A 22,232-nucleotide genomic window follows, 5' to 3' on the forward strand; every position below is an offset into this window, starting at 1 on the left:
TGTGTGCTGAATGGCCAGCCATTAGGCCGTGAGTCTGGTCTGTTATGATCTATATCTGTTGGGCTCTATTAGTCTGGCCAATCTGTTGGGTTCAGTTAGTCTGGCCTGGGCTATCTGTTGGGTTCAGTTAGTCTGGCCTGGGCAATCTGTTGGGCTCTATTAGTCTGCCCACTCTGTTGGGTTCAGTTAGTCTGGCCTGGGCAATCTGTTGGGCTCTATTAGTCTGGCCAATCTGTTGGGTTCAGTTAGTCTGGCCTGGGCTATCTGTTGGGCTCTATTAGTCTGGCCAATCTGTTGGGTTCAGTTAGTCTGGCCTGGGCTATGTGTTGGGCTCTATTAGTCTGGCCAATCTGTTGGGTTCAGTTAGTCTGGCCTGGGCTATGTGTTGGGCTCTATTAGTCTGGCCAATCTGTTGGGTTCAGTTAGTCTGGCCAATCTGTTGGGCTCTGTTAGTCTGGCCAATCTGTTGGGCTCTATTAGTCTGGCCAATCTGTTGGGCTCTATTAGTCTGGCCAATCTGTTGGGCTCTATTAGTCTGGCCAATCTGTTGGGCTCTATTAGTCTGGCCAATCTGTTGGGCTCTATTAGTCTGGCCAATCTGTTGGGTTCAGTTAGTCTGGCCAATCTGTTGGGTTCAGTTAGTCTGGCCTGGGCTATCTGTTGGGCTCTAATAGTCTGGCCAATCTGTTGGGTTCAGTTAGTCTGGCCTGGGCTTTCTGTTGGGCTCTAGTAGTCTGGCCAATCTGTTGGGTTCAGTTAGTCTGGCCTGGGCTATCTGTTGGGCTCTATTAGTCTGGCCAATCTGTTGGGCTCTATTAGTCTGGCCAATCTGTTGGGTTCAGTTAGTCAGGCCTGGTATATCTGTTGGGCTCTGTTAATCTTGCCTGATATACACTTCCTATGATGGAGTACTTTTAACCCCAGGTATAGGTTGACGGATTACTGCCTGTTTCTCCAAATCTGGAGTATACAGTAGATGGCAGGACAACTCAAAAGGCTACCCCAGAAATATCCACCCAATCAACCCCTAAAATAGCAAAGTGGAGGCATTTAAAACCCATTTTGTCAGACCACCACTTAAAGGGATACTTCAGGATTAATGCCTTTATCTACTTCCCGAGTCAGATGAACTTCTGGATACAATGTGTATGTCTCTATGTCCAGTATGAAGGAAGTTAGAGGTCATTTCACAAACAAATGCTAACTAGCGTTAGCGCAATGACTGAAAGTCTATGGGTATCTACTAGCATGCTTTTTGCAATTATACGGGCTTGTGTAAACAAAATAAATAACATTTTTTTATAATAATACAGTGCCTTCAGAAAGTATTCACACCCCTTGACTTTGTCCACATTCTGTTGTGTTACAGCCTGAATTTAAAATGGATTACATTTTGATTTTGTGTCACTAATCTACACACAACACCCCATAATGTCAAAGTGGAATTATGTTTTTAGGAATTTTTACAAATTAATAAAAAAAGTAAAGCTGAAATGTCTTAAGTAAATAAATACTCAAACCCTTTGTTATGGCAAGCCTAATGAACTTCAGGAGTAAAAATGTGCTTAACAAGTCACATAATAAGTTGCATGGGGTAACTGTGTGCATTAACGGTGTTTAACATGATTACTTAATGACTACCCCATCTCTGTACCCCACACATACAATTATCTGTAAGGTCCTTCTGTCCAGCAGTGCATTTCAAGCACAGATTCAATGACGAAGACCAGGGAGGTTTTCCAATGCCTCTCAAAGAAGATTGGTAAAAAATAAACAAGAATAAAAAGCAGACATTGAATACCTGACTCACTCTGCTTTCCAATAGACACTGGGAGACAAATCCACCATTCAGCAGGACAATAACCTAAAACGCAAGGCCAAATATACACTGGAGTTACTTACCAAGACGACATTGAATGTTTCTGAGTGGCTTAGTTACAGTTTTGACTTAAATTGGCTTGAAAATCTATGGCAAGACTTGAAAATGTCTAGCAATGATCAACAACCAACTTGACAGAGCTTGAAGAATTAAAAAAATATTCTACAATCTAGGTTTCCAAAGCTCTTAGAGATTTATCCAGAAAGACTCACAGCTGTAATCGCTGCCAAAGGTGATTCTAACATGTATTGACTCAGGGGGTTGAATACTTATCTAATCAAGATATATTAGTGTTTTATTTTCCATTAATAAAAAAATGAAAAATAAAGCTTTCTTCCACTTTGACAGAGTATTTTCTCTCGATCATTGACAAAAAATGACAAATCTACTTTAATTACACTTTGAAACAACAAAATGTGTAAAAAGTGAAGGGGTGTGAATACTTTCTGAAGGCACTGTAAATAATAATATATATTTTTTAAAGTGTGTGTTATTACACACCGTGCCCCTCACATCTCGTTTCTTGGGCTCTGGGGACATCTCCTGAGGGATGAATTTGATTGGTCCTTTAATCTGTCTCCGAGACCTTTTGGTGCCGTCGGGCAGTGTCTCCATGGCGATGTCGGCATCATCGCTACTGGCCTGGTCACACTCTGAACATTGCCTGAGGAGATGGAGGGAGGTAGAGAGAGAGATAGGAGGGAGGGAGAGATAAAAATAAAGGGCAAGAAAAAGAAAGGGAGAGAGAGTAAGAAATAGATGTTTCAGGGCCCAGAAAAAGTTCTCTTCTCTATGCAGGGGTATTGATTTTACTATCTGTGAACATCTTATGCATGGAAAATAGGTTTCGGGAAACCTTTTGCTCTGATTACTATCAATGTCTGAACAACAGAACCTATATGCTGCTAATTATGTTGGGGAGAAAAACAAAGCACTGACACTAAGACTTTAGTCTCTAATGTCTGTGTTGAAATTTACGAAAATAAAAAATACCTTTTTTCCCAAAGCACTGAAATCTGAGCCTGGAGGTCCGACACTGGATTTGAGGAAAGGGGTTTCTCCTGACCCAGGCAAAGCATAAGACTGTGACATGGGTTTCTATCAGTATTATAAGTTAGACAATGCTAATCGGTCTTAAAAGGTTAATATCAGTATTATAAGTTAAGACAAAGTGAACTTGTGGATCCTGTATGCGTTTCTGATTCTGACCGAGAAGCCCTGTCTGCACCTTCCTTTCTGCCTCTGTGAAATTCCTGCCGTGCAGATCCTGATAATAAGGTAGGCTATGACTTGGCCTCGGCTCCACACAATTTCATCCATCCAAATGCTTTCTAATTTCCGCCCGCTGGAGCAGAACGCCACCACCCTCTCTTTTTCATGGTTAAATGAATTACTCCCAATCACAGACAAGAGGAACGTGCAGGTTGAGGTGCCACAGAAACAAACAATACACACACATCTAAGATGTGCACGCTCACACACACACGTGCATAAACACACACGCGTATATGCAAACGCATGTACACACATTACAATCCCCCATCCTCCTTCACTTCGGAAGTAAAAAGATTAGACTAGCTGCTCTATGGAGATAACTCACTGTGGAAGTATCTCACTAAGTGACAGAGATGGAATACTATTGAAACTATTGAGACAGATACACAAAAGAGCTCCTCTATCTATCTATCTATCTATCTATCCAGATAAGGACATCTAGCTCTGTGTGAAGTGGGACATTTCCACCATCTCTGCATTCTCTATCTGATAAATCTACTGCCACTAAGCTGAAATGTCACACTTTATATAAATAAATAAATAAATGGTGGACATTAATGCATCTCCTACTACAAGTTATTATAAAACGGGTTGTTTGGATCCTGATTGGTTGATATGCGGGAGTTGTGGGACAACTTTCGCAAAATACCATGACGTGTTAATCTCATCAATCCACTGTCCCGCAGCCCAGGCAGGAAATTCCTAAACTTCATCTCCCTCGGGGAAGAAAGCGTCTACACATTATTTTCCCATGCTACTAAATGGTTTGCAACAGTTGGGGAAACTAATAATTCACCATGGAAACCGTAAACACTCAGAATTCCATTCATTCATTCATTAACCAACGCAGAGCGGCCTGTGTAGGCCTATTTGATTTATTGAAGTTCTTGTCTCTCATCATCATTGAATTTCTGCTAGCTAGCTACATGCCAATGATTTGTTTAGCGTAGCAACATCGGATGAACAGAATGCAAAAGTTATCCAATGCGGGCCTGGAGGCATGGGAAATAATGGCTGTGAGTGGCCATCGATGTGAGAGCTCACTCAAGAGTTATTGGCACCCTCTAACATGGAGAACAGAAAGTGCTGGCGTGCCATTTTAGCTGGCAAAAATGTGAGTGGGACGTCCCATTCTCCGCCAAAGAAGAGGCAAGCACTGGCTGTCACCAACAGGTCCACGGACAGCCCTACCATCGAAGTTACTATTAACATCAACTAGCTTGGTTAGTTTGGACTCGCCAACCATGATAGTTGTTGCCGACGTAGGACTATTGGATATTTTTTTAATCATTATTTATTGATCATTATTCTCATCATCATTGAATCTCTGCTAGCTACAAGCCAATGATTTGTTTAGCGTAGCCACGTCAAATGAACAGAACTAATGACTGGGTCAAAACATGAGAGAAGAACTAACGACCAGCCCGCTTCGCTAGCAACTTCAGAATGCAAAAACAAATGAAAACATTTCATTAATATTTGTATAAATATGTTGACAACCGTTATAAAAGCAAAAAGGCCCTCTAACCGGGAGATTATTTTGTGATAACTCCCTCCTAAGGGCTGTTCACAGCTCTTGGCTTCACCTAACCTAAGTCAGGAGTTATCACACGATAATCCCCGGGTTCTCATGCCTTATTGCTTAAATTACATGTTTTTATACAACAATGGTAAAACAATGTCATACCAGATGTACAGTGCAGCATGTCATTGCGATGGGTTGTGTGTTTGTGCTATGGACAGCACTTGATCCAACTTTTGCAACTCTTGTACCACCGAGTCCTCTAGCACCCATTCACATGTTCTCTCTCTCTTCCCCATCTCCCACCCTCTCTTTCTTCCCCATCTACCTCCCCCTCTCTTTCTTCCCCATCCACTTCCCCCAGTCCCTCTCTTTCTTCCCCATCTACCTCTCCCAGTCCCTCAGTCGCTCTCTCTTTCTTCCCCATCTACCTCCCTCAGTCTCTCTCCCTCCCTCACCAGTAGCTGTTCTTGGTCTTCTTGGGCATGCGTGTCAGCGGAGGCTCCAGACAGCCCAGATGGTAGTAGAGCTTGCAGGTGTCACACAGGAGCAGGAGATGCTGGTCCTGGTTTTTCTTACAGATCCCACAGCTAAATAGGAACACACATACAGTACCAGTCAAAAGTGTTAAAATAAATCTAAATATATTTTATATTTTAGATTCTTCAAAGTAACCATCCTTTGCCTTGATGACAGCTTTGCACACTCTTGGCATTCTCTCAACCAGCTTCATGAGGTAGTCACCTGGAATGCATTTCAATTCACAGGTGTGCCTTGTTAAAAGTTAATTTGTGGAATTTCTTTCCTTCTTAATGCGTTTGAGCCAATCAGTTGTGTTGTGACAAGGTAGGGGTGGTATACAGAAGATAGCCCTATTTGGTAAAAGACCAAGTCCATATTATGGTATGAACAGCTCAAATAAGCAAAGAGAAACGACAGTCCATCATTACTTTAAGACATGAATGTAAGCCATTCTGGAAAATTTCAAGAACTTTGAACGTTTCTTCAAGTGCAGTCGCAAAAACCATCAAGAACTATGATGAAACTGGCTCTCATGAGGAGCACCACAGGAAAGGAAGACCCAGAATTACATCTGCTGCAGCGGATAAGTGAATTAGAGTTAACTGCACCTCATATTGCAGCCCAAATAAATGCTTCATAGAGTTCAAGTAACAGACACATCTCAACATCAACTGTTCAGAGGAGACTGTGTGAATCAGGCCTTCATGGTAGACATGCTGCAAAGAAACCACTACTGAAGGACATGAATAAGAAGAGACTTAATTGGGATAAGAAACACGAGCAATGGACAGTAGACCGTGAAAATCTGTCCTTTGGTCTGATGAGGCCAAATTTGAGATTTTTGGTTCCAACCGCCGTGTCTTTGTGAGACGGATGATCTTTGCATGTGTGGTTCCCACCGTGAAGTACAGTATGGAGGAGGTGTGATGGTGCTTTTTTGGTGACACTGTCTGAGATTTAATTCTAAATCAAGGCAGACTTAACCAGCATGGCTACCGCAGCATTCTGCAGCGATATGCCATCCCATCTGGTTTTCTTAGTAGGACTATCATTTGTTTTACAACAGGACAATGACCCAACACACCTCCAGGCTATGTAAGGCCTACTTGACCAAGAAGGCCTCCACAATCACCCGACCTCAACCCAATTGAGATGGTTTGGGATGAGTTGGGCCGCAGAGTGAAGGAAAAGCAGTCAACAAGTGCTCAGCATATGTGGGAACTCTTTCAAGACTGTTGGAAAAGCATTCCTCATGAAGCTGTTTGAGAGAATGCCAAGAGTGTGCAAAGCTGTCATCAAGGGTGGCTACTTTGAAGAATGTAAAATCTAAAATATATTTTGATTTGTTTAACACTTTTTTGGTTACTAGATGATTCCATATGTGTTATTTCATAGTTTTGATGTCTTCACCATTATTCTACAATGTAGAAAATAGTAAAAATAAAGAAAAACCCTTGAGTATCTGTGTCCAAACTGTTGACTAGTACTGTACATACAGGAAATACATCAAAATCAACTCTAACAAGATAGTTCTCAGATAAGAAGCTAGATATAAAGAGCATATAAAGAAAACAGGTATGATAATACATAGTCCTTAGGAATAGTGATGGTTGTAGAGTGTTGGAGTGCCCCAGGGTTGAATACTGGGACCTCTCTGATTGCCCAGCCACTCAATGAGACTTTTACTTGTTTGTAACGCCTGTTGTTTGAATGTTTGTGTGTTTGTTTGTTTACCTGTAGAGGACAGCTGGTAGGTTGGAGGACTTCCCAGGAGCTCCTCCCTCCTTCTTGCTGGGCTTCCTCTCTTTAGGGGCTTTCAGGACTGACGGGGAGTTCAGTTTCTGTCACGGAGAAAGACACGTCACACAATCAACTCATAGGTGTAGTGGAGACTTCAGAGAGAAGCAGTGAAGGACAGAGAGATCAAAGGTGTCCACAGAGAGGAGGGAGAGGGACGGAGTTATGGGGAGAGAGAGAGCGAGAGATAGAGTGGGAACCTATTGTTGGTCAGTAGACAGACAGACAGACAGACAGACAGACAGACAGACAGACAGACAGACAGACACAGACAGACAGACACAGACAGACAGACAGACGTGGGTCTATTTCTCCCCAGTATCTCGTTGGCTGCATGGTGGCTACTGTCTGTCGCAGGTTAATTAGAAAACCTATCTGCTAGGGAGCTACTGGGGAGCTGGTGGGCCACTAAACAGACAGGCTTCTCACTGGGGCAGTTCTAATCTGAGCACGCTCAGTACGCCGTCGCCCACGGCTCTCAGGGACCAGTCCTATGGGGGGACCTAAGAGAGAGGGGCCAGGGCCACAGGACCCCAGGGTGTGTGTGTGTTTGTCTGGGGTGTGTTATCTACTAATTGTGGACCACAGTCTCCTGGTGCAATAGCTCAGTGAGTAAAAAATCCCTCCACTACTGATAGAGGGAAGTCCCCTGTCAGTTAGAGTTAATATCAAAGAGATGTGTGTGTATATGTGTGTGAAGGTATCTGCTAAAATAAGAATCGGAGACAGGCAGTGAGAACCAGCCCAGCCTCAGGCCATCTGTCTGGTTCATACTGGGAGTCAGACAGGCTCTGAGGCAGTGGGGGACTGAGCGGCAAGCACACACACTAACACAGCATAAACACACACACACACACACACACACACACACACACACACACACACACACACACAGCACACACACAAACGGTACCCTGGGAAGGGTCATCTGATTGGCACGCCTTTAAGGAAGAGTCTCGGTGTGTGACACACACGTGCACAGCATTTCGAATTGGATGCTTTACCTCCGTGCCAAACGGAACACAGCCAGGCAATGTTAATGAAGTATCTCAATGGTTAAAAAGCTGTGACCGAGGTGTTTTAACTTTCACAATGTCTTCACTTTTACAGAGTACCTCCCTCTCTCCCTGAGGCGTCCCCCACAACGACAACACTGAGTCAGTGTCTGGGTTGAGGGATGGGGCTGCGGTTGGGGACAGCAGTCATTTCTGGTAATGTAAGGGATGGGACGGGCGGAAGGAGGTGAAATAGGAAATGAAAAGGTATCAGATAGATGACACAAAGCAACGCGGGGACGTGACCGATGTAGCCACTTAAGCCTTTCTACGTTTCTAATTATGGGATTTATGGAGGTCGTTGCAGATTCACGTTGTTCGTTCAGTCGTTCTTTCCTTCCAGTCTTTCTTTCTTCACATCCTCTAGCTATATCGCTCCATCCATTTATCTGAAGACAGCCCCCATCACAAGCCATACTTTTAATCAAGCATCATGCATTCAGTTAGCCACTTATGTAGATTTCTCAAGGGCTGATTACATATGCAGTCTACCGGCAACTGTATGTTGTATTATCTAGGACTACCCCTTAACCTTAGAGAGACTGGGTGTAACCAGTGTGTGTGTGTGTATGTGTCTTGCTATAGCATCCTGTCAGAGCACCAGCTCTCTGCAGGCCTCTCCGCCTCAGTTCTCATTCTCACGTAAACACAGCACAACACACACACACACACACCTCACACACACGAAAACCTCGCACAGACACCTTACACACACACCTCACACAAACCTTGTCGTTTCCATAGTGTCATGTGAGAGAGGCTGTCTGAGACTGCGTCAGTGCCTGTCTGGTTTATAATCTCGTCAGTGTCAGTGCATTACCCTGGCTGCCTCCCCTCTCACAGCACAGAGCCTGTCTGGTTTATAATCTCGTCAGTGTCAGTGCATTACCCTGGCTGCCTCCCCTCTCACAGCACAGAGCCTGTCTGGTTTATAATCTCTTCAGTGTTAGTGCATTACCCTGGCTGCCTCCCCTCTCACAGCACAGAGCCTGTCTGGTTTATAATCTCTTCAGTGTTAGTGCATTACCCTGGCTGCCTCCCCTCTCACAGCACAGAGCCTGTCTGGTTTATAATCTCTTCAGTTTTAGTGCATTACCCTGGCTGCCTCCCCTCTCACAGCCAAGAGCCTGTCTGGTTTATAATCTCTTCAGTGTTAGTGCATTACCCTGGCTGCCTCCCCTCTCACAGCACAGAGCCTGTCTGGTTTATAATCTCTTCAGTGTTAGTGCATTACCCTGGCTGCCTCCCCTCTCACAGCCAAGAGCCTGTCTGGTTTATAATCTCTTCAGTGTTAGTGCATTACCCTGGCTGCCTCCCCTCTCACAGCCAAGAGCCTGTCTGGTTTATAATCTCTTCAGTGTTAGTGCATTACCCTGGCTGCCTCCCCTCTCACAGCACAGAGACTGTCTGGTTTATAATCTCTTCAGTGTTAGTGCATTACCCTGGCTGCCTCCCCTCTCACAGCACAGAGCCTGTCTGGTTTATAATCTCTTCAGTGTTAGTGCATTACCCTGGCTGCCTCCCCTCTCACAGCCAAGAGCCTGTCTGGTTTATAATCTCTTCAGTGTTAGTGCATTACCCTGGCTGTCTCCCCTCTCACAGCACAGAGCCTGTCTGGTTTATAATCTCTTCAGTGTCAGTGCATTACCCTGGCTGTCTCCCCTCTCACAGCACAGAGCCTGTCTGGTTTATAATCTCATCAGTGCATTACCAAGATTAGATTAGGATTTACACACATTATCAGTATATCATCTCTCAAGCTAATTCTGTCCCTGTTTATATCTGTACGTTTAAATTCAAGTTATCACATAACATGGTTGACTTGTGCACCGTTTCAATTTCGATCATCTTGGATTCAGTAATTTCACACACTACCTAAGTGTGAATAATGTTTCACTGGTTGTTGCCTTGGACAGAATTTCTGAATAAAATATGTTTTAAATGGCACTTCCAAACAGGCTCTGTTACTTAAAAAAGTAAAAAGGTCTCACAGAGCAATTTCTGTAGAGCTGCATTTCGCACTCATTAAACGACCCATCACCCGTGGCGATGCACCTTGGCGATTTGGTTGCCATGGCAAGTGGGAACGTGATAGAAAGCAAGCGGACCGTGTCTAGCTTCATTTAGAGTGGAGCAGCGCCAGGTCTGGCCTGCCTTTATGTTTAGAGTGGAGCAGAGCCAGGTCTGGTCTGCCTTTATGTTTAGAGTGGAGCAGAGCCAGGTCTGGTCTGCCTTTATGTTTAGAGTGGAGCAGAGCCAGGTCTGGTCTGCCTTTATGTTTAGAGTGGAGCAGAGCCAGGTCTGGTCTGCCTTTATGTTTAGAGTGGAGCAGAGCCAGGTCTGGTCTGCCTTTATGTTTAGAGTGGAGCAGAGCCAGGTCTGGTCTGCCTTTATGGCAAATGACAGGTCAATCACTTAGTGTAAATGAAAGATGTTGTTTTTTACAGGAGCCTATTACGGGCTGCAGAATTACCCCACCGTAACTCTGTGGGTTGCTACGGCGGGTTGCTATGGCCAATCTAGATTCCTCTCAATCCCTCATCATCACCAGGTCCTAGGCATGTAGCAGGGAGACCTGTCTGGTTGGAGTTTAATCCTCTGACTTTCTAACCAACTTTTCTGTTCTGTTTCTGTTCTGTTTCTGTTCTGCGGAGGCGTGATGAAACAACAAACGAAGGACTGGTGCTGGAGCTTGGTTTAGTGGGAGTGTTGCCAACTCAGGAATAAACATAAAAAAGAAAGATAGGAGGAGAATGGATGAAAAAGAAAGGAGGATGAGAAAGTGGACAGAGGAGGAAGAGGGAAGGAGGATAAGAGGAGGAGAAAGTGGTGTGATATTAACATACCTGTCCTAGGATTCCTCCCAGCATGGTCCATATGACCTGGCCCTCACTCCTCAGAACACCGTTGACATTCTGCAGGTCCTCCAGAGACTCACACATCTACAGAAAGGGAGAGACAGACAGGTTATGTTGTGTGAGTGTGTGAGTGTGAGAGAGATGCACACACATACCCTTGTACTCCCCCTTACATACTCATACAAAGAGAAACATCAAAGGACACACACACACACAGGTAAAAACACCTGTCATGTCTATATTTGAAGACAGACAATAGATAAGATGCGAAGCTCCTCAAAGAGAGAGATGAGAGGAGGAAAAGAGGTGAGCATTATTAACTGGATGTGAATCTCAAGTACTGTACGCCATCTCTCTGTAATTCTCTGTCTCCTATCTCTGTCTCCTTCTCCCTCTATCTCTCTGTAATTCTCTGTCTGTCTGTCTCCTTCTCCCCCTCTCTTTCTCCATCTCTCTGTAACTCTGTCCTCTCTCTTCCTCCCCCTCTCTTTCTCCATCTCTCTGTAACTCTGTCTTCTCTCTTCCTCCCCCTCTCTTTCTCCATCTCTCTGTAACTCTGTCTCCTCTCTCTTCCTCCCCCTCTCTTTCTCCATCTCTCTGTAACTCTGTCTTCTCTCTTCCTCCCCCTCTCTTTCTCCATCTCTCTGTAACTCTGTCTTCTCTCTTCCTCCCCCTCTCTTTCTCCATCTCTCTGTAACTCTGTCTCCTCTCTCTTCCTCCCCCTCTCTTTCTCCATCTCTCTGTAACTCTGTCTTCTCTCTTCCTCCCCCTCTCTTTCTCCATCTCTGTAACTCTGTCTTCTCTCTTCCTCCCCCTCTCTTTCTCCATTACTCTGTCTGGCTCCTTCCCTCTCTTCCTCCCCCTCTTTCTCCATCTCTCTCTGGGCTTTACTTAATCAGCTCTGCCAGAGGAGGTGAAAGGGAAACGTTCACTAACACCTCACATTATCTCCCAGAGATGACTGAGTCTACCTCCTCCTCCACCCCCCCTGTCAGGGACTTTATAGCTGTATCAGTAGCTAGACTTCTAATCTTAATTATCCTTCTCTCTCTTTCCCTCTCTGTGTTTCTCCATCTCTCCCAGGGCCGTTTCTCCCTCTTTCCCTCTCTGTGTTTCTCCATCTCTCCCAGGGCCGCTTCTCTCTCTTCATCGCTCTCTCGCTCCTTCTCTGTTTTTCTCTTTCCATCTCCATGTAAAAGCAAGTCGAGCGGTGCAATTAGCAACACACACTCCATTAATAACGCCTAATACGTGTGGCAGAAAGACTGAACGCAACATTAACTCCTCTGACTTTTACTCCGCTGTTTTATTCCCTTCTTCATCGGGCCTGATGGAGCGAAGCTGCCCTGCGCCACCGTACCCAGGTCACATGGGGAGGACAGATGAAAGGAGATAGATGGAGAGAGAGAGAGAGAGAAAAGGCAAGGGACACAGAGAGATTGAGGGAGAACGAGAGATGAGAGATGGCGAGAGCTAGACGGAGGAACAAGAACGCTCTTAAAATGGCATTTTTCACGGTATGTAGTAAAACAGTGGTTAATGTGTCATTGTAGGTTTATGAATGACGCACTGTCTGTGTTTCTGAAGACTAGAGGCCATGAGGTGCAAAGACATAGCACAGCTTCAGTGTGAGGACTCAGAGCAATGCTACTGGAGAATCACTGGTAAACCTCTAGTGACTGGTTGATAACAGTGTGGATTAACATTTTGTCCACCATCTCCCTGGCCGTGTCTACTACCACAGAGCAGTCAAGCAAACATTTTTTTCGTTGGTTTTAGGGCTTGTACCCCTACTAACCTTGTTGTAGTCAACGTGCAGCCTCTCCTGCTCACTCTCCAGCTTGTCTTTGAGGCTCTTCTGCTCAGAGATATTGTCCTGGATCTGCACCATCTTCATGTTCCTCTCTGCATAGCAATAAGGACACCAATCAATAAACCACCATCCCAATCTATACACACACACACCAATAGGACCGATCCCAATCTATCTCCATCTATATACAGGAAAAGGCACATGAGAAAACAGGGTGTACTGATCTGATGGGAGATAGCTGGGGGATGTTGTTCAAGGTTACTGGCACGCTGTGTCGTCACACAAACACGCACACACCTTTACACACACATGCGAGCGCACACATTCACGCACAAACACATCTGGCAATGGCATCATCATCATTCATTTTGGGGAAGAAAATGTATTTTTTCAAAGGCTGCATGCTGAGAGCCTATAGAACTCTGGCACAGACTCTCAAAGACAGTTGACATTTAGTAACAACATGAACTATAATCGTGTATTAGGTTGGTAATGTAAGTCTATGTAGCCATCAGTCAGATGGTTTTTGTTTCCCTGCTCACCCAGGTAATAGTTGACGAAGTCTGCAGTGAGGGCTGGCTGCTTGTGTTTCCTGCGTCCGTCCACACTGGCGCTGATGTCTGACGTGTCTACGGGGAAGATGTCCGTGCTGAAGAAGAAAAAAAACAGGGCAGACCCGGGATTTGAACAGACAACCCTCTGGTTGCTGGTCCACCTCTCTAACCTCTAAGCCCCTCCCTGATGAGGGGAAAAAGGTGCAGCTCTCGCACTTCCAGTTAAAACTAGTCTTTAAGAATTCTAGGGGTGTGCCGAGTAGTTGGACAAAACGAGGATTGTAACTGATTTGGCCAATTTATGGATACGATTATGATCTGAGTATTTTTTGTAATTATCCGTGATTGGAAAAACAGTTATTTTCGGGTGCCAGAAAGCATCTTTCTCATGTCATTCAGATACTGTCTTTGAGTCAGTCATGTGTGTAGTCTAAATAACTCAACTGGCTAGTTTTCCTGTCTGTAAAGAGAAGGGCAGGCTGTATGTTGATCCTGCTGCTCTGATTGGATAATTTCACCGGATTACTTCATTTTTTTATTTAACGTTTATTTTAATTTAACTTTACCTCGCACGTTTTCGGTCTGATCATTTAGATTGCTGCTGCCTGCTACTATGATAAATGACATGGTGAGAACATTTGCTATCAAGCTATCAATGTGCATAATATCTAAAAATTGGGGCAAGAGTGGGGAAAAAATATGAAACTGATGCACATTCTGACTGAGTGACAGCAAACTTGACGGCCTGCAGCATGTTGAGGACACAGACACACACACAGACACACAAACCCCTCCGCAAGCTGCTCCTAATTTGCAGCTTTTTTGCAGTGAGAAAATGTAGGGAGGTATTTTGCCAATACGTACAGTGAGGGAAAACAGTATTTGATCCCCTGCTGATTTTGTACGTTTGCCCACTGACAATGAAATGATCAATCTATAATTTTAATGGTAGGTTTATTTGAACAGTGAGAGACAGAATAACAACAACAAAAATCCAGAAAAACACATGTCAAAAATGTTATAAAATGATTTGCATTTTAATGTGGGAAATAAGTATTTGACCCCTCTGCAAAACATGACTTAGTACTTGGTGGCAAAACCCTTGTTGGCAATCACAGAGGTCAGACGTTTCTTGTAGTTGGCCACCAGGTTTGCACACATCTCAGGAGGGATTTTGTCCCACTCCTCTTTGCAGATCTTCTCCAAGGCATTAAGGTTTTGAGGCTGACGTTTGGCAACTCAAACCTTCAGCTCCCTCCACAGATTTTCTATGGGATTAAGGTCTGGAGACTGGCTAGGCCACTCCAGGACCTTAATGTGCTTCTTCTTGAGCCACTCCTTTGTGTGTTTTGGATCATTGTCATGCTGGAATACCCATCCACGACCCATTTTCAATGCCCTGGCTGAGGGAAGGAGGTTCTCACCCAAGATTTGACGGAACATGGCCCGGTACATGGCCCTGTCCATCGTCCCTTTGATGTGGTAAAGTTGTCCTGTCCCCTAAGCAGAAAAACACCCCCAAAGCATAATGTTTCCACCTCCATGTTTGACGGTGGGGATGGTAATCTTGGGGTCATAGGCAGCATTCCTCCTCCTCCAAACATGGCGAGTTGAGTTGATTCCAAAGAGCTCAATTTTGGCCTCATCTAACCACAACACTTTCACCCAGTTGTCCTCTGAATCATTCAGATGTTCATTGGCAAACTTCAAATGGGCATGTTTAAGTGCTTTCTTGAGCAGGGGGACCTTGCGGGCGCTGCAGGAATTCAGTCCTTCACGGCGTAGTGTGTTACCAATTGTTATCTTGGTGACTATGGTACCAGTTGCCTTGAGATAGACAAGATCCTCCCGTGTAGTTCTGGGCTGATTCCTCACCGTTCTCATGATCATTGCAACTCCACGAGGTGAGATCTTGCATGGAGCCCAGGCCGAGGGAGATTGACAGTTCTTTTGTGTTTCTTCCATTTGCGAATAATCCCACCAACTGTTGTCACTTTCTCACCAAGCTGCTTGGCGATGGTCTTGTAGCCCATTCCAGCCTTGTGTAGGTCTACAATCTTGTCCCTGACATCCTTGGAGAGCTCTTTGGTCTTGGCCATGGTGGAGAGTTTGGAATCTGATTGATTGATTACTTCTGTGGACAGGTGTCTTTTATACAGGTAACAAACTGAGATTAGGAGCACTCCCTTTAAGAGTGTGCTCCTAATCTCAGCTCGTTACCTGTATAAAAGACACCTGTGAGCCAGAAATCTTTCTGATTGAGAGGGGGTCAAATACTTATTTCCCTCATTAAAATGCAAATCAATTTATAACATTTCTGACATGCGTTTTTCTGGATTTCTTTGTTGTTATTCTGTCTCTCACTGTTCAAATAAACCTACCATTAAAGTTATAGACTGATCATTTCTTTGTCAGTGGGCAAAAGTACAAAATCAGCAGTGGGTCAAATACTTTTTTCCCTCACTGTATTTAGACATAATAAAACACATTTTTTCCTATCACGGGTATCATCCAACCCGAATATCAACTGTCAATTTATGGATACGATTACGAATATGAGTACTGCCATGTTGGCACAACCCTAGTAAATTCTACATTTGGGCTACACCTCAACTATCGGTCGATCTGAACACTGTCTTTTCCCACAGACTTAAAACCTCTTAATTGATCCAACTCTTTTATTAAAATGTTCGCCTAAAATGTCATACCCAAATCTAACTTCCTTTAGCTCAGGACCTGAAGCAAGGATATGCATATTATTGATACCATTTGAAAGGAAACACTTTGACGTTTGTGGAAATGTGAAATTAATATAGGAGAACATAACACATTAGATCTGGTAAAAGATAAAACCATTATATTTGAAATGCAAGAGAAAGGCCATAATGTATTATTCCAGCCCAGGCGCAATTTAGATGTTGGCCAATAGATGGCAGCAGTGTATGTGCAAAGTTTTAGACTGATCCAATGAACCATTGTATACCTGTTCAAAATGTTGTGTCAAGACTGCCCAAATGTGCCTAATTGGTTTATTTATACATTTTCAAGTTCATAATTGTGCCCTCTCCTCAAACAATAGCATGGTATTATTTCACTGTAATAGCTACTGTAAATTGGACAGTGCAGTTAGATTAACAAGAATTTAAGCTTTCTGGCCCATGTCCTGGGTAATTTTAATGTTACTTACAACCGCATGCTAATCACATTAGCCTATGTTAGCTTAACTGTCTCGTGGGGGGGCCATCGTTCCTGTAGAGGATAACTCCTACCTGATGCCCATGAGCTCAGCCTTCCTCATGAGTTTCCTGATGGCGGAGGCGCTGGAGGTCAGGGGTCGCGGTAGCTTTTCCCTGGGGACCCAGGCCTGGGGCCGGGTGTTACGGGACAGCTCTGCCCTGGACCGGTACTGCTGCAGCCGGGTGGTGATACGGGCCTGCCAGGGGTTCAACACAACACAAAGAAACACACACTTCATTATCTAATGACAGTTTGACTGCGTCCCAAATGGTACTCTATTCCCTATAGGTCCTGGTGAAAAGGATTGCACTATATAGGGAATAGGATGCCATTTCGGACGCAGCATCACAACTTAAAACCTCCCCCGGTTGTTGCTGCTGGGTTCTCCTTCAACTCACTCCTGCCTGGCTCAGTTGGTAGAGCATGGATCTTGCAACGCCAGGGTTATGGGTTCAATTCCCACGAGGGACCAGTATGAAAAAGTAGCAAAATGTATGCACTCCCTACTGTAAGTCGCTCTGCGTAAGAGCATCTGATAAATGATTAAAATGTCAAATGTAAAATAAAAGTAAATAAGTAAAACATGGATAACTTACTGTCGAAGACAGTTCATTGTTCTATGTACAATAATCAATGACGCAAACACTGACAAGCATTTCTATTTATTTACATTTTGCAGTCCTAACAGCGGAGAGCCAGTGTGAGTCTGAGCCAGTCTTGACCTCTCACCTGTGCCTCGGGTGCCAGCTGCTTCTCTTTGTCCTGTAGAGACGCCTTGCAGTAGGACTGGAGAGCCAGGTAGTTCTTCCTCTTCCACTTCCTGTCATAGCGGTCCGCATGTTGCTTACAGTACGCAAAGAAGGGATCGGCTATGTCCTGGGGAAACACACACACACACACACACACACACACGTGTTCAAAACATGATCGACCACAGGTCAACATTGTTCCTTGTGTACCGTGTATGCCTTTCAGCACTCTTAAGTCAAGAGATCAATTTCCCTGTGTAAAATACAGTCACTTACATCATTCAAAATATTATGATAGATTCTGGATTAAACATGGAACATTGTTATACTAGAGACATGATACATCAGAAGTAATACTATAGTATCTGAGGAGTGATAGAGACTGGTTTTTACATCAGAGGTTAATGGTTATCTGTAGGAGACAGATGGCTTTGGAATGTGCTGGGTGGACGGGAGGCAGTTAAGGGAGTGCTATAGGTGAAACGGGTGGAGAGCTTTGGATTAGACATCAAGGGGGTTGAGGTCAGGTCACCTTAAGGGAGAAGGAATGGTTTATTACTCCATCACTGCATCTTCCTGGCGATCCATAACAGATGTCAGGGTTGGAGAGGAGGAGGAGTGCATCTTAATTGGAGTATATATACTTGTGTTGGTGGAAACATGTTTTGTCTAATGCAGCTGTATTGATCCTCTGGGAAGAATTCAACTTGGTTAAGCTTTCATAATGTCCGTAGAGTTTTTACTCTGAGAATTAGAACCTAACAAATAGTAATGGTTTCTTGGTTATCCGAGATCAAAATAACATCAATGTAGTGCTCCCACAGAGTGATGAACTGTGCTCACTGGTGAAGAAGAGTGCATCTTACTCCTACAACGGAGTATGGCGATGGGGATTTCTTTCTCAGAAATGGTCTTCCAAATTCCAGGTAAGAAAACAGTGAATTACAATAAAAGCCTGTATTTCTTAATTAAATTCCATATCCACAACAACCATACAGTTCACCTTCAAGGTCCTAAAACATGCATCTCCCTCTTTCCTCTTCCTCCTCCGTCATAGGGATAAAACACACTACAAAACCCGCCAGCCATTTCCCAGGCAGGCCCCTGGCTCCCCTAGAACCGTTTAGGCTTAAGGTGTTTCGGTTGATTTTATCAGAGGCTTCACCTGTTGATAGGGGTCCTTTGCCACAGCTCACTGGATTAAGTGGATAACGGTGAGTATGCACTTTCTGGGCTGGGTTTATCGGTGCGCCGGCCACCTTCATGCCGCAGAAATAAGTGAGGCGAGGCGCATATGAGCTGCACTGCACAAGGATCCTGAATACTAACTATAACCAGACCGTTATAGTGTCAATATTATACAGATTAGATTTGTTATTACAATTTCCATATAAGCAGGAGGTTGGTGTAGAGCCAGGGCCGGTTTTAGAGACTGTTTTAAAGGACTACTCGTTTGGGACCAGAGGAACTTACAGTAAATTAATACATTATTGTCTCATTGACAAACTGATCCCAGGTAAGGAAGTCAATCAATTGATCAGATGAATTAAGGCTATTGATGGGAGGTCTGGAAACTGGGATCTGATGGATATCCTGCTCTAAGAACATCCCACCGCCGCTATGTTGTTGAAACGCATTACAGGGTCTTTAAAAACAGACTGCGATTTAATAAAATCCCACTTCTGACACCATATGTGAGGAATTTTACAGAAACAAAAAAAACACAGAGTCACATGATTCATGTCCTGTTTTCTTCTCTTACCTCCTCCGCAGCTGCCTCGGAGAGAAGCCCCTCCCTCTGAGCACAGGTCACATGGAAGTAGGATCGGCACATGCCAGCATCACAACTGATACACACGCCTGTCCGGGCGAACCGGGTGTCCTCGCAGAAACTGCACTCCTGGACAAAGAGGAAGCAAAAACATTGGTCAGAAACCCCACTTATGCAATAGAGAGCTCAGAAACTGCACTCAGGGACAAAGGAGACCATAAAAGGTTTAGAAACCTTCAACATTGACTTCGCTCAGTTCAATCAAACAAACAAAGTGACCACATGGAGAAACTTGCAAATGCTTTAATTATTCTCCTCTCAAATATAGTAACACCCGTATTCCAGCAGCAATTTATTTCCCGTTTGAAAAGGCCCTGAACCACAGCAGGAAGCCTTTTCAAGTGCTTCTAAAAATCATTCTCCTCCACAAAAGTCTTCTATTGGCTTAGTGACCCTCAAAAGGTTTCCATCTAGAATGAATGTCAGAGTGACTCCACTGATTGATCACTGTGTTTAGTTGGATGTAAAGTTTAACAGTAACCAACCACACAAGAGTCATTTTATTACTGTCTTAACGTGCTGCTCCTCATAAACCAGACTAATTCATCACAGACAACGGAAGTCTATTGTCTGTGTTGACAAAAACAGGGAGTCCAAAAATCTAAAACCCATTCCTCAGTCTTCCACTGTGATAAAGCATGTTGGAAGTAATATGGATTGATTTTGTTCCACACGATTTACATCATCTTTATTCTTTGAAACATATAAAAACATGTTATTTGTACTTGCCTTGGCCCCATACTTGGAGTAATTCATCTCTGTGAGAGTCACTGGTCGTAGTTTATCAATGTCCCCAAACGCTACTCCAGGGACGTAGAGTGCACAAACCACATGGACCCATCTAAAAAATACGCATGAAAAGAAACAAGGATACATTAGCAAAGGCGCTATTTGAAGCATTTTCCTACTACACCTACTCATTCAAGGGTTTTTCTTTGTTTTTACTATTTTCTACATTGTAGAATAATAGTGAAGACATCAAAACTATGAAATAACACATATGGAATCATGTAGTAACCAAAAAGTGTTAAACAAATTCTTCAAAGTAGCCACCCCTTGCATTGACGACAGCTTTGCATGCTCTTGGCATTCTCTCAACCAGCTTCATGAGGTAGTCAGTCACCTGGAATGCATTTCAATTAACTTCTTGGTGACAGGGGGCAGTATTCAGAAATTCAGATGAATAACATGCCCAAATTAAATTGCCTGCTACTCGGGCCCAGAAGGTAGGATATGCATATTATTAGTAGATTTGGATAGAAAACACTCTGAAGTTTCTAAAACTGTTTGAATGATGTCTGTGAGTATAACAGAACTCATATGGCAGGCAAAAACCTGAGAAAGAATCCAACCAGGAAGTGACGTGTACATTTTACATTTTAGTCATTTAGCAGACGCTCTTATCCAGAGCGACTTACAGTAGTGAATGCATACATTTCATTCCATGCATTTAAAAAAAAATAAAATTGTACTGGCCCCCCGTGGGAATTGAACCCACAACCCTGGCGTTGCACACACCATGCTGGCGTTGCAAACACCATGCTCTACCAACTGAGCCACAGGGATAGTTGATCTAATCCCTATTCAAACTACAGTGTCTGTGGGGTCATTTTGCACTTCCTAAGGCTTCCACTAGATGATAACAGTCTTTAGAACTTTGTTTTATGCTTCTACTGTTGCTGGGCAGAGAATAGGAGCTGACTCAAGCCTGGGACCAAAGAGTTGTTTACTGCGCAAGCACGCCCTCCCTTCTTTTTCCTCTGTAATGAATACGCTATTGTCCGGTTGGAATATTATCGAAGATTTATGTTAAAAAGACCCTAAGGATTGATTGTAAACATCGTTTGACATGTTTCTACGAGCGGTAATGGAACTATTTGACTTTTCGTCTCTGGTTTTGCGCTCTCGCGTTATGCCTTTGGATTAGTGATCTGAACGCGCAAACAAAACGGAGGTATTTGGACATAAATATGGAGTTTATCGAACAAAACAAACATTTCTTGTGGAAGTGGGAGTCCTGGGAGTGCATTCCGACGAAGATCAGCAAAGGTAATTGAAGATTTATAATACTAATTCTGAGTTTAGTTGACTCGGGTAACTGTATAGCTTGCTTTGATGGCTGAGCTCTGTACTAACAATATTGAAAAATGTGCTTTCGCCGTAAAGCTATTTTAAAATCTGACACAGCAGTTGCATTAAGGAGAAGTGTATCTATAATTATTTCAATAACTGTTGTAAATTTTATCAACGTTTATGATGAGTATTTTTGTAAATTGATCTGCTCATTCACCGGCGGTTTGGAGGGAATACATTTTCTGAACATCACGCGCCAATGTAAAATGGGGTTCATGGATATAAATATGAACTTTATCAAGCAAAACATACATGTATTGTATAACATTGAGTCCTGGGAGTGTCATCTGATGAAGATTATCAAAGGTTAGTGATTCATTTTAGCTGTATTTCTGGTTTTTGTGACACCTCTACTTGCTTGGAAAATGGCTGTGTAGTTTTTCTTGTCTAGGTGCTGTCCTAACATAATCTAATGTTATGCTTTCGCCGTAAAGCCTTTTGGAAATCAGACACCGTGGTTGGATTAAGGAGAATCTTATCTTTAAAATGGTGTATAATACTTGTATGTTTGAGAAATTTGAATTATGAGATTTTTGTTGTTTTGAATTTGCCGCCCTGCTATTTCACTGGCTGTTGATAGTGGACGCTAGCGTCCCAGATGTCCCAGAGAGGTTTTAACAGGTGTGCCTTGTTAACAGTTAATTTGTGGAATTTCTTTCCTTCTTAATGCGTTTGAGCCAATCAGTTGTGTTGTGACAAGGTAGGGGTGGTAAACAGAAGATAGCCCTATTTGGTAAAAGACCAAGTCCATATTATAGCAAAAACAGCTCAAATAAGCAAAAGAGAAACGACAGTCCATCATTACTTTAAGACATGAAGGTCAGTCAATCTGGAAAATTTCAAGAACTTTGAATGTTTTTGTGACTGCACTTGAAGAAACTATCAAGAACTATGATGAAACTGGCTCTCATGAGGACCGCCACAGGAAAGGAAGACCCAGAGTTACCTCTGCTGCAGAGGATAAGTTCATTAGAGTTAACTGCACCTCATATTGCAGCACAAATAAA

The 22,232-nt window shown here is 43.5% G+C and overlaps 1 protein-coding gene across 7 annotated transcripts in view; it reads right to left on the bottom strand.

Moving 5' to 3' along the window:
* phf14 (PHD finger protein 14) overlaps positions 1-22,232 on the bottom strand; it is an 89,093-nt gene that overhangs the window by 54,349 nt on the left and 12,512 nt on the right. For 2 of the 7 annotated variants that reach the window (XM_029732215.1, XM_029732222.1), the window contains exons 7-17: positions 19,822-19,933; positions 19,024-19,161; positions 17,242-17,388; positions 16,545-16,720; positions 13,264-13,370; positions 12,707-12,813; positions 10,897-10,992; positions 6,933-7,039; positions 5,135-5,266; positions 2,381-2,543; positions 1,802-1,864 (exon numbers count right to left, since the gene is read on the bottom strand). In XM_029732215.1, the coding sequence (XP_029588075.1) occupies positions 1,802-1,864; positions 2,381-2,543; positions 5,135-5,266; positions 6,933-7,039; positions 10,897-10,992; positions 12,707-12,813; positions 13,264-13,370; positions 16,545-16,720; positions 17,242-17,388; positions 19,024-19,161; positions 19,822-19,933 (1,348 nt within the window). The remainder of the gene's footprint in view (positions 1-1,801; positions 1,865-2,380; positions 2,544-5,134; positions 5,267-6,932; positions 7,040-10,896; positions 10,993-12,706; positions 12,814-13,263; positions 13,371-16,544; positions 16,721-17,241; positions 17,389-19,023; positions 19,162-19,821; positions 19,934-22,232) is intronic. The other 5 variants (XM_029732216.1, XM_029732217.1, XM_029732220.1 and 2 more) reach the window with 5 other exon arrangements.

Source organism: Salmo trutta, chromosome 34 (genome assembly GCF_901001165.1).
Source record: "Salmo trutta chromosome 34, fSalTru1.1, whole genome shotgun sequence".
Classification (NCBI taxonomy): Eukaryota; Metazoa; Chordata; class Actinopteri; order Salmoniformes; family Salmonidae; genus Salmo; species Salmo trutta.